A 12,866-nucleotide genomic window follows, 5' to 3' on the forward strand; every position below is an offset into this window, starting at 1 on the left:
TTAAGGGCTGTTGATGTTGTAATTGCATGATTTTATATTGGAAAATTCTTTTTAATAAATTTTAGGTTATTTTAAACTATTGCAATCCAAAGAAATGTGGAATAATGAAGAATGTAGAGGATTCAAGACAGCCACATTTAACAAAACCCTGCAGGTTAATTACAACAATATTTCCTATGAACCGCTGGACATAGGTCTCTCCCAATTACCAGTTTGGGAAAAGCCTGTGTCCAGCAGTTTAAAGGTTGTATGTATACCGGGGGAAACTATCTAAAATGGATCCATGCCAACAATTGTTATACATGTATTTAAATTTTCATTATTTAAATTTTAACAATGTTTGAATTAACAGGACATGTTTTGATTTATTTTGTATTTATCCAATACAGTTATGGTTGAATGATAGCCAATAACAATTTGAATGAAAAACAATAAAATTTAACTATGCAGTCATTTGTAGAAATGCCTTTGAATTTGAAAAATATGGATTTAGTTTTAGGATTAAGTTTCTTTTGTTTGTTATAAAGATATAGTGTTATGTAAAATGATTAAGCAAATTAGAAGAAAATTATCAGAGTTTTATTGTAAGAAATTGTGAATTCATTTGATTAACTCAATTTCAATTGATAAGGCCAGACCTTTCTTCGCATGACGGCACAATTTTAACTGATACATTAAATTATATAATATGCATCCGTATATATTTTATTCATTAATAAATTTATGTTTCGGTGCTTTGTTTCATTCCATTGTGGTTGTTTCATTATTCCTATCAATAAACAAAATATTTACGGCTTCAGAAATAAATTTAAACAAATCGAACCAGCATTTTTTTTATCTGTGATTTCTTGTGTTGCGTTTCGTTTTACGCTTACAAACTCGTTAAGAATTAAACATCAAAAGAGTAAATATCTAAGACAACAATTATTTTATCTACTCGAATAAATATCCTGCTTATATAATCATTCCTTTAATACCTGGACAATGGTTAGTGAACTTCAATGTTTTTTTTTACTTGAGGCAATATGAAATATAACGTCATATGTAAAATTTGAAAAAGATTCAATAAAATTATTTGAAATTATATAGTAAAACTAGATTTTAAATTGCAAAGAAATATTGAAAAGTAACAAAATTAATAGTAATGTAATTTGATTGAAAGCGTTATGTTATTACACATAAATCGATCTTTCTTTTGAGCGATAAAAGCATCATTTGCAGCGGTACGTAAAATCTTTAATTGTCTATGTATCAGATATTTTCGTATACAGATTCACTAACTAATTTATTGGAATAGGTGCTGAGATCAGTTTATATCAGACGAGTGTTAGTGGTCTTATCTATTAGTGAATAAGAACACGTGATTATATCTGATACATCGGTAATCAATGACGATGCTGTACCTCTGTAATAGATACTTTTAAAGTACACACATCACTAGTATTTATTCGTTCACCATCCTGTCCATTCCCGTTGAATCTCGTTTATTCTCGCTCGATCAATCTTAAGCTAAATACATTGAACATCGACAACGAAGAGTTATTTAAACAACTACTAAGTTAATAAAGAGCGCCGTCATCAGTAAACAGTTCATTTGCGCAACCCATGTTTTTACCATACTTTATCACCAACCAATGAAGCATACACAGAACATCGATAATCCAATAAATATCTACGACGAAGAAACGAAGCCTTGATTTATCCTATTCCTTACATGCTTTATTCTGTGCGTGTATACAAACTTAAAACCAATTAATTAAAACATGAATTAATATTGTTAACATAAATCAATACAACGGTGTAAGTATATAAAAATAATTATTACATGTGATCAAATGTGAATCTTTATGAAATATGTATTATACAGTTTAATTTGATTATGAATAAATATTAATGATTCTAAATAATTCTTAATATGTTAATAATCCAACCAGATGTTGCCCTTCTCTTCTACCAAATTACACACTAAACATCAATAGTTAATTTATATGTAAAAGGAGCCTATCACGATATCTTTCCTTAAATCGATCCACATGTTGCACGTCTATAATTTCTTCGTTCCTTAAGTTTAAAAGCTTAAATATTAGACACCAATAACGAACCTACACATCAATATAGTAAAACTGGATAAAACCTTCTACAAGGAATATAATTTCCACTGCATAACCCAAATGTTGCACTTTTTTGTTACTTCAACCTTTATACGTTAGACATCAAATAACATTAATATAAGTTTACGACACCGATTAAAAGAAGTAACTAGAATTATTAAGCGATGTTTGATTGCAATGGATCGGATGATTTTATGTTTGTGTTCAAAACTAGTGTCTGAATAAAAATGCATTACCGCACCCTTTATCCATTACCTGCATTTTATTCGTGTTTCTATAGTCAAGTCCGATATGTATCCATTGCATTGCCTATTCAGTACTTGTCCTTTACAGTTTTACGTTATATAACGTCTATCACATCTCGAAAATCAGTCTTTTATAAATATTAACTTGCCTGTTAATATTTATGCAAACCGTTTTTATTTGTCAGTCCGGGGTTTGTCGATTTAATCGTTAAAGTCTGATCATTGCCTATTAAGCGAGCCTAAAATGCTAATGACATTAAAGATTACAATTTTGATTAAATTTTCCAAAAAAATAGTGTCAATTCTTTGTCGTTTTCCTGTGTTTTTTCCGGTTTTGGAATAGTGACTTTAAGCACCATTCACGTCGTAGATATAGTTAGCTTAATATCGGCCATTTTATGTACGTTGATATTTGCTATATATCATTAAAGTACCTGTATCCGTGAACAACAATCAGTTATAAATTCCATATTTTTAACACTCTAGCACCAACCCTCTGTAACTCTAGTTGTTATTCCTACTTCTATATATTATGATTAAGTACTTATTTCAGATGATGAAGTACAAGAGTTTAAAACTTCCTTCCTGTTCGTTCTAGAATTTACGTTCGCTGTGATGCATTTCTTCTTTTCTTTTCAATCCGCTTGACTATCAACCTTATTCTAAAATACTATTTAATTGTTAATAATAGATAATTCTTAATCTACTTTATATTTCCAACATTTATTGAAATGGCACCCCTGAGTATTCTTTCAACCTTTCAATGTTTTTCATTCCTTTTGCCGAATTCGATCCCTTAAAACTATTTTATTTTTGTATTTTATCATCCTTTTTGAAGTTTTTTTTTTATTTTTTTGTCGTTATATATTACACGTAATACTTATATCTACTTCTGCTCACATCGCTGTGAACATGAATAATAACAATTACGTCGATAAGAGAGTCCCCTAAGGCAGCGTCGCCAGCCTTGTTTCGGACTATTATCAATTTAAACTTTAGGACGGAACCTGATCTCTTTTTCATCAATACAATTTATAAATAATTTTGTCCAAAACGATAAACTAGTTAATTTTATATAAATCAATTGCAAATGAATTATTTAATACTGCATTTAACAGTCAATACCAGCATCAGAAATAGAAGCTACAATAGCAAAATTATTCTGAAAATAATATAAACACACATATACTACGTCAAAGATAACACATGCTTACGTCTCTAGAGAAAAAATTGCAAATTTTACACAAGCATAAAGATATAATTAATGTTATACCTTATATCTATTTCTTTTCAATAGGACTAGAAATCTTTGATTTGCTGATTAAACCTGCCATGAATACGTTACTATATACAAATGACACGATGATTTTATTTAGAACAAAAGAAACCATGAACCTGTAATAAGTGGCCGTGAAAGTAATTTCAGATAAGATTAGAAAACCTATAGCGATATGGAGGACAGTAAAGATGACAAAATGTGAATTAGATAGTAATATATTCTTACACAGACTACACGAACTAGTTATTTTTATTAGGCTGTAACTCTAGTTTTACGTAACACTAAAGATAAATAACCTTAAGCATAGCCGGACCGTTATGAATGCTCAGTCGTCAGAATATATTTGACGAAATATTTTATATAGCATTACAAGTGACTTCTAGATACTCAAGCCGTTCTTTCAAATCTCGTATAGTTTTTCCCATTTTGTCGTAAATAGCTTCCAGGTGATTCACGCGCTCTTCGTAGTCTCCGAATTGGGTGTAAATCTCATGATCCGATGAGACGTCTCGGCGTGAACGAGTCTTTTCACCATCATCATCTTCTTCACCACAGGTTTCACAATCTGCCCAATAGCGGAGGTCCATCGAAGGTAAATCATCGCATGAAATAAGCCCATCTTGAACTTCCGGAAGTAAGAAAACGTTTTCTCCGATAGTGTCGATGTTGTCTCCATTGTCGCACAGAACTCGAGCCAGACTAGTTTCCTTTATTTGTTGCACTTGTTGAGGTTTAAAAGATGTAGGATTTTCATACCAAAAACGATCGCCATCTCTAAGACGTTTGAACTGTTCCACCAAAATACACCGGAATAGGGGCCCGATTTTTCCACCATCTACTTGGTCTTCCAATATTCCACCGACCCAAACATCGATGTTATGAACAGATCCATAAAGTTCTTGCAGTTTGTCTCTGATTTCCTTATTCGATATTTCGCCTGCCAAGTCATCGAAAGTATCAACTTCGGTCATATTGCAGAAATCCCGCCATTTAGTGTACGGTGGTAGGGCATGATCGCGTCCTCTTTGGATATTAATGGCAGCCAGGTCAAGAGATACAGCATGGGCTTTGTAGAACAGTTGCTCAGTCAATTCCGAATTAAGGTTTTGAGTGGGGGTCTTCAGTTTTGCCGGTGTAGTAAACATTCCTCTAATAAGCGGATCCACTCCTCCTTCGTCAACAAGTCTCCATGGTGCGAAGAAAGCATTTCGTAAAAGTAAGTGGCCTTGGGGTATTGGTTCAAAGTTTTCGTCATAGCGGTGAAGAATTGGGTTAATCAATGAATGGCCGAATCTTAAAGCTGCGGTGGCAAAGACATTGGAGACGGAAGGATTGATTTTAGAATCATAACCCTTGTATTCACCTATTTGTTGATAACCTTCGGGTCCAAGAATCAACGGCAACCAGTGTTCATAGGTAATGAATTGTATTTCAGCGCCCACAATTTTTCTCGCTTCTTGATATGTTCTATCGCCATCCCAGAACGGATTAATAGTTTTCAATTGGGTGGCAACTCGATTATGTTCACGCATCCAAATAGTGTGCATTGCTGCCAAGCCTATTTGTTCGTTGGCTCTGATGTCTCCTGCTACAAAACAATTGCGGTTACTTTCCTCCAGATCGCGTTTGCAGTCCATGCTGTTTAATCCAATTGTTGGTAGTAATGGTTTCTTTCCCGGGAAAGTAGCCCCTACACGCAACAAACCGCTTTCATTGCTCAGGTCACGCAAATCTTCAGCCACTGCCTTTTCAAAGCCATATACTTGTGAAGCGTCAATGAAAGAAGTAAGTTGATTGATTTGTTCCCTAGGTTGTAGTTTACCGAACAGTACGGAAGTCATTCCAGAGCCACAAACTGAGCTTGTTCTTATAAAATCAATGCATCGGCGGTTGTTAATACGTGGGTCGTTTTCAGGTACATCAATTGGGAAGCAAGGTGCCGCATAATCGCAGGTCTTTTTACAATCTACACCATCCCAAGTTTGGGAGCTCACTGATGGAAGTGAGTGATCTATGTCATGATCCAACCATTGACCCCATTGCATGACCATGTGCGTGATTTCAAGATCTTCAGATATGTCTTTGGTAGTGATGACAATGGTCGACACGAGTCGGGCACTGGGTAATTTAAAACCATTATACTTAACGTCCTTGTTCCACCCGACCGGTTGGCTGAATCCATTTTCATACACAGGAAAAAGAATTCTCCGAAAAGCGGTAAGCGAGGAGCCCCAAGTGGGATGAGCTAGATTGTTACAGCTACCATCTATACTTCTGAACTTCAGGTGAAAACACATATCGGCACAATTATTTTCCTCCCTATGTGCAACACAACCAGAAAGCCTGGCAATAACCTCTAGATGTTGCCCCGAAAGGATATGCTCATAATTAAATGGTTCAGCTGAAGTAATTTTTAGGCCCGATTGAACAAAGCCCTTAACCTTTTCTAAAGTTCGTTCATAAATTTCAGCGGCACGAGCAGCTTCTCTGGCTGGAGCATTAGGGAATCTAGTTATCCTGTAAAGGTCACTAAGGTCAGCTTTGGCGGTTTGGTTACTGAATAATTTTGCCATGGTGTTGGAGATAGCCTGATCAATATCTCGTGTAGCTTCCGTCAAAGCTATATTGACATATTCATCACCAGGTAGAACGTGATCCTTGATTGTTAAAAAGGCAGAGGCGGTGTCGCGACCGTGTTCGTTAAAAGCTGAGCATTCATAACGTCCAGAGTCAGTAATCGTAACATTATTAATTATCAGACTACCGATTACCGAAACGGAAATTCTTTCATTTTGTTCTATATGGGTTCCATCTTTTCTCCATTCTATTAAAGCAGGTGGTTCGCTTTCCACTTCGCACGGCAATTGCACAGAAGTTTCTTTAAAAGCATCAGTATCTTCTGGTTTTAAAATAATTTTAGGTGGTACAATTTGTGCTTCTTCCACTTTAAGAACTGCAGATATTTCAGTAAGACCTTCGGAATTTTCTGCTCTGCAGTGGTATAACCCATCGTCGTCCGATGATACTTGGACTATGGTTAAATTTTGATTATCATCAGAAAATATTATGTTGTCACCTTCGGGTAAGGTCATTGTGTTTCTGTACCATGTTATTACCGGTTTTGGTACACCCCTCGCTGTACATCTAAATTCAGCTGTTTCTCCGACTGTAACAATTTCGTCTTTCGGGACCACAATGAATGCCGGTGCCACTGTAACAATTTAATATAAACATGAGAAGTATTACACTAATCAATATTTAAAATTAACATAGCTCTGACATTTACCCATGACTTCAAGAGAGGCCTCAGCTGTAATTTGACCATTCGTATTTTCAGCTTGACAAGTGTATCGTCCTGCATCCTTATGTTGAATTTTTTCAATGACGAGAGATCCGTTATGACGCAGCGTCATACGATCGCTCAACAGGATTCGGTCTCGGTTGTAGAACCATTTTATGTGAGGTTTCGGATTTCCAGTAGCCACGCAATCGAACTTTACGTTATCATCAAGTCTTGCAATTTGGTCTCGTGGAAGTTTAGTAAAAACCGGGTAACCTACAAATAATTATAAATTAAAAATATCTTATAACTACAGGTTATTCCATGTTATAAAAATTACAATTTTTCATACCGTTTGCGTCTGGTTTTGTGTGTACAATCATTTTTGCCGGTTTCGACTTTACTTCGCCTGCTGGATTTTTAGCTTTGCATTCAAATATTCCAACGTCGTTTTCATCGGCAGAGTGTACCATCAGTGTACCATTGTCCATTACTTCATATCGATGAGTGTCAAGAGGCACGGTTGCCGAATCACGAAGCCACACGATTTCTGGTTTCGGTTCTCCAGTTACGACACAAGTAAACACGGCATCATCACCAAAGTTAACGATAACGTCTTGTGGGTCTTTCATAATCTCTGGTTTTTCTATAAATTTAAAAGAACGATTAGTACAATAAGTCTATACTTATTTAAATTATTTTAAGTAATAATAATACTTAGTAATTATTGCTCTACAAATGTATTAAGAATCTTGTGAAAGTGACTACAAAAAAAAATCGTATGAGTTTGTTGTAATTGTCTTCTAAGACCAGTGTGTTTTTGAAATCCTGGAATCTTTAAGTTGAGAGATTTATTCACAGGGGAGCTTAATCTGGTTCTAGTTTTTATCAAATTGGACTCTTCCGAGATTATTCTTATGACGTACAAAAGTCGTCACTGTGAATAAATCTAATTAGATAATACCATACTATTATATAAAATAAAATAAATATGTTTGTTTGATTATAAACACAGTTTGGTGTGAGCTATTTTTAACATACGGCAATGGAAGTCCTGTTCCTTCATCGTGGCCAACGAAGCACCTGTAGCACTGGCTGGCTCATAGCAAGTGGCAGCGATTTCCATCTCATTGTGGTCGGCTAGCATGCGAACAAACCAGAGCATAGAGCAGTCACAAATTAGTGCATTGCTGTCTAAGCGGAGTTTGCGCAAACTGGTCAGGCCACGGAACGAGCCTGGTGGTATTCTCTTCAGATTATTGTTGTGTAAATACCTAGAAATAAAAATATAATTATTATCATAGATTCTACATTAATATGTTTTCTGCTACTAATTTTCATTTTAACAACTTACAATCTCTCGAGCCGTGGTAAATGAGAGAAGGTTTCGGGTTCGATTTGGTGTATTTCGTTGACGTGTAGATATCTGTTAAAAAAGATTTGGTTATTAGGTGATAGACACTGTCTTAGTTCAAAGGTAACAATAATAATAAAATCTATTTCAAACTCAGTGAGTTTATGGCGTATTAGTAACACAATTTAAATAAAGTTTAAATTATTAAATTTATATTGGTGATAATTCCGCTGTATACAAAAGTAATTTACTACTAATAAAATAGTTTATATCAGGGGTGAGCGAGCAACTATCAACGGGCCAATTTAAGCTTAATAAAGTAACACCTATTTACAAAACTTCATCTATAATAAACATTTTAATTCGAAGATATAATATTAAAAGAAATTAGTTTTCATAAACAAATTTAAATTCAAAATTAAAATAAACAAGAAGATAACATATAACGATTACTTCAAAATTGTATTAATAAGTTTGGCACTGCACTTATGACACAAGCTGATCAATATCAGCCGGAATCGACAAGGTAGATGTGTACGTGTATCTTTTTAACCATGTATAATCCAGTCTTGATCGATGGTCGTTTATGATTAATTGTTTCGGTTTGGTATGTACTCCCAGTTTAATGTATTTAATTTTATAACAATAAATTGATGAAAGAGAAAGTCGATACAATAAATTCAATTTTATAAATACTGGGCGGGCTCATAAACATGTTTAACGGGTCACGTGTTGCTTTTCCCTGGTGTACAATAACTAGCTTACAGTCTACTTGATGCTAACTGTCGATACGATTAAAGTAAGCGTTTTTATTTTTTTTAATTGTGAAAACGCTACCTCCCTAAGTGTTAAGAGAATCTTATGATCTAAGCTTTCCAAGCCAATTACAGTTTTTGAGTTAAAGTACACAGTTACGTTATTAAAAACGTCATTTTTTATGTTTTAAATATCCAAACCTAAATTACATTTTCTTCTGTTTATTCTTCTTTTCAGCCAACGGACAAAGATCGCCACGGTCACCCGTCATGCGTTATCCGCATCCAGCGAATCCCCGTGACCTTATCTAAGTTCGGTCCACATAGTGAGGGGCCTATCCACGCCGCGTTTACTGGCTCGTTATTGCAACTCGAGAACCTTTTGGCTCAATTTCATCATCGTCGTCTTAATTTCAACCGCAGGACTTTCACTGAGAGATATAAATCTGTCCTTTAAAGATTTTCAATGAGACCGGCTGTAAGCAATTTGCATCCATGTCTGCATGTCTTCCAAAGACTTTAACAAGATCATCTGTTCTATTTATGGGTAGATGTCCTACGAAGAACTTTTTGATTCGTGGTCTAGAGTCCAGAACTTTAAGATATCAGCGGCTATCTAATCTACGCGGTGCCTTGCCATGCCGTTGGGCGCTTTATAAATCCCTTTTTAATTTGTAAATTACCAACTCATGTTAATAACGTCATTCATTTAGAACCAAGTGAATATTCTAAAAGGTACACATTATAAGACACAAGTCACTATTTATAGAATCACTTGCACGTAAGTGTTTGTATATAACGCAGGTAAATTGGACAAGTGGTATGTTCTTATAAATTCGTCGACTGAGATATTTGGCCATATAGCACTGTTGTTTTTGATATGTTTGCAATATAGTGCTCTAATATAGTGACGCTTCGAATATTTTTAAGGTTTTATATTTTTAGAATATTTTTTATTTAGGTTTAATATATATATATATATATTCCCATTTTAATCTCAATGAATATAAAATAATTCTTGAATGTATTGTTAAGTGTAAAACTTCACAATGGCTCGACCGATTATTAGTTTTTATATTTTTATTAAGTCTAAAGGTAACCTGTCTGAAGGATTTTTTCTTATGGAGAGGAATAATTGCGAGAGAAATTTTAGCAAGTTTTCTATTCTCTTTCTATTACTCCAGAAACTTAAACTTATCTTAATATAATATCAGATTGGTTACTCTGGTGTATACATTCCTGAAGGTGACTTTAGATTCTGTTTTACCGCGAAACATGGCCCATAATAATAAAAACAATACCTTTTTCACATGTGTTTTAATCCATAGATGTAATTAGAACACCAGGCTGTTGGCTGTAAACATTTGACGTCTTTCAAAACCATAATGTTAAATGAAATTATAATCATATTATTAATAATGTCCTGAAGTATATACATCAAATTATGTTAATAAATAAAAGAACACTCGATTTTTTCTTCTTTTCTGCTAATATGCGATAGGGCTACAACTTTTAAAAGTACTAAATTTATCAGTGCAGCTAGTGTACAGTATATTTTTTACCATAAATCATTATTAAACAATAAAGTCTTAATTTTTTTTTAACAATCAATCAGTTTTTTGTGCAATACAGCATTTGCAATATAAATAACAAAAATGGAACATCAATATTGGACTTTACAGGGCTTGTCATGGACAAGTTGTTTAAACAAAAGATCGATGCTCAAGTCCGGTTGTGCCGGTTCCCCGAATAAATAAGAACAGACCAGATTGGTTGAAAGAGAATAGCGAATATTTGCTTTATCATTGGTCTATATTGAAAAGCTTATTTACAATACTGTATCGAATATTTAATTTTTAAAATAAAAAAAATTATGAAACAATTTCTTTTTTTTAAATTATAGCTTGAAGAGTTGGGTAATGGGTTTACAAAAATGTTGTTGATACTTTTTGATTATAAATATAAAAATCTAAAGATCAAGTTGTGTTTGTCAAAATGATACATAGCTTCGACTTACAGTAATTTAGTTCGATACGTTACTTTTTAAACCAATAATTCAAGTAGTCTATAAGAGAATCGAGTTGTCAGTTATTGTGTGTGTATAGTCGGAATATCTATTCAAACAATAGAACAAGATTGGAAGATATAAGTACGTTAATATTAAATATACAATAAATTCTGGAAATTGAGAAAGATTTATGAATTATTTGCAATAGTCAAAACGTAGATAATAATAAAAAAGTAAACTGTTCATTGTGTTATAGCTATTTTCGGGCCTTTTTAATCGCCTACACAAAACGTATTCTGACTACAGTGACATCACTTTGTGAGTAAACTTTACAGTAATGTCATCTGAGACGCTAGTAAGTAAATTTGTTGTCTCCGTGTTTGTCCTGTTATATCTTTCAACTATATCTACGAGTATATAATCACATGTGTACAGTTCGTTCGCGATAATAATGCTGGCATCATTGTCCGCTGGTCTTGCTATGACGCGTATTAAATTAAAATGTTCCTAAATAATAAAGGCTAGTTCACAATGACCAGTTATTAATGGTTTTCTGTATTCTTAAGAACTAAAAGGTTATAGTGGTACCGAAACCACTGTACGGCGCTTTAGGTACACGCGTGGAGAGACGGGGGTCTCAGAGGAGTAGCGGCCGTTCCATTCCATCAGTCCATCGTCAAAATCAACCTTAGACACTTGGTTGTAAAAATTACATAATCATCAGTGCTCACATACGTTAAGTACGTTAAATGTAATGCTCGTAGTAGCATTCGAAACCAAATTCGATACTAAAGTTATTTGTTCAAAAACAAAAAAAAAGTTTTATAACACTTGTAAGCTTTTCAAAAGTGTAAAACCAATTACCGCAGGCGTGTAGAGAAAGTTCAAACGTACAAAGCGTCGTTACACAAACTAACAGGAAACTTTTAAAACTGAAAACACCGAGGCTGAATGTGGGTTTGACGTGCTTTGGTTAACGATTAACAAGTGAATGTGAACCTATGAGTATTTTAAACTTCGTATTGATAGCCATATTCTTTGTATGTGATTTATATTCCAATTCATTTTGAAATGGCCAGTGCCTTAGTTACAAACTTGTTGCTATACATCGGAATGGATCTCCACTACGTTGTCTGACTAGTCAAGACAGGTCATCGTGACGATATTTGCACCAGTGGGAGTTTATCGGTTGATGTAATGATTATGATCTATCTCATCTAATAAAATATCCAATCATTTTCCCACTAATCTGATATATTGATATAAAAATATAAACAAATGTAAAAAGTAGGGGTACATAATGTTAGCTTTAGAAATAAAAATAGGCTTATTAAACGATTTATTTTTTAAAAAAATTTGTAACTCTTGTGGGAAACCATCAACAGTATTATAAACACAACTAAATGTCTCTAAATTATGTTATTTATCATTAAGTATACAATCTTTGTCACTTTTCAATATTTCACTAAGACTAGTTGTTTGTCCACCTCATGAGTGGACGTTCTATGCTCCTCTTGCCGATCTGTGGCCTTCACTCCAGAACCTCAAGGCACCAGCGGTCATATGTACTACGCGGTATGTACTCTGTTCACTGTCATTTCAACTTGTAATGCATTGGTCTATATCAGTTACTTTTGCTCGTCTACGGATCCTCATTCCTGATTAGAGAAATCCCGAGCATATCCCTCTCTAAGGATCGTAGTCACACCCGTGTAATCTTTCTAAATAATGCTATTTAAATTACCACATTTATATAATATGCCTTGTATGGAGTTGAAGGTAATCGTAGCATGAACAATAGATATCTACTAACGTTCGTGTTGAAGCTACCTAA

General features: G+C 34.1%; 1 protein-coding gene across 1 annotated transcript in view; it reads right to left on the reverse strand.

Moving 5' to 3' along the window:
* Positions 1 to 1,341: 1,341 nt before the first annotated feature.
* The window catches only part of Pxn (Peroxidasin), a 105,152-nt gene continuing 93,627 nt past the window's right edge, over positions 1,342 to 12,866 (reverse strand). Inside the window, exons 3-7 of the mRNA XM_068764960.1 lie at positions 8,270 to 8,341; positions 7,957 to 8,189; positions 7,268 to 7,561; positions 6,922 to 7,191; positions 1,342 to 6,846 (exon numbers count right to left, since the gene is read on the reverse strand). Coding sequence (XP_068621061.1) covers positions 3,992 to 6,846; positions 6,922 to 7,191; positions 7,268 to 7,561; positions 7,957 to 8,189; positions 8,270 to 8,341 — 3,724 coding nt within the window. The 3' untranslated portion in view covers positions 1,342 to 3,991. The remainder of the gene's footprint in view (positions 6,847 to 6,921; positions 7,192 to 7,267; positions 7,562 to 7,956; positions 8,190 to 8,269; positions 8,342 to 12,866) is intronic.

The sequence above is a fragment of the Battus philenor genome, unplaced genomic scaffold (genome assembly GCF_028537555.1).
Source record: "Battus philenor isolate CCGP_79_NKW_IND1 unplaced genomic scaffold, ilBatPhil1.0.hap1 SCAF_1, whole genome shotgun sequence".
Lineage (NCBI taxonomy): Eukaryota > Metazoa > Arthropoda > Insecta > Lepidoptera > Papilionidae > Battus > Battus philenor.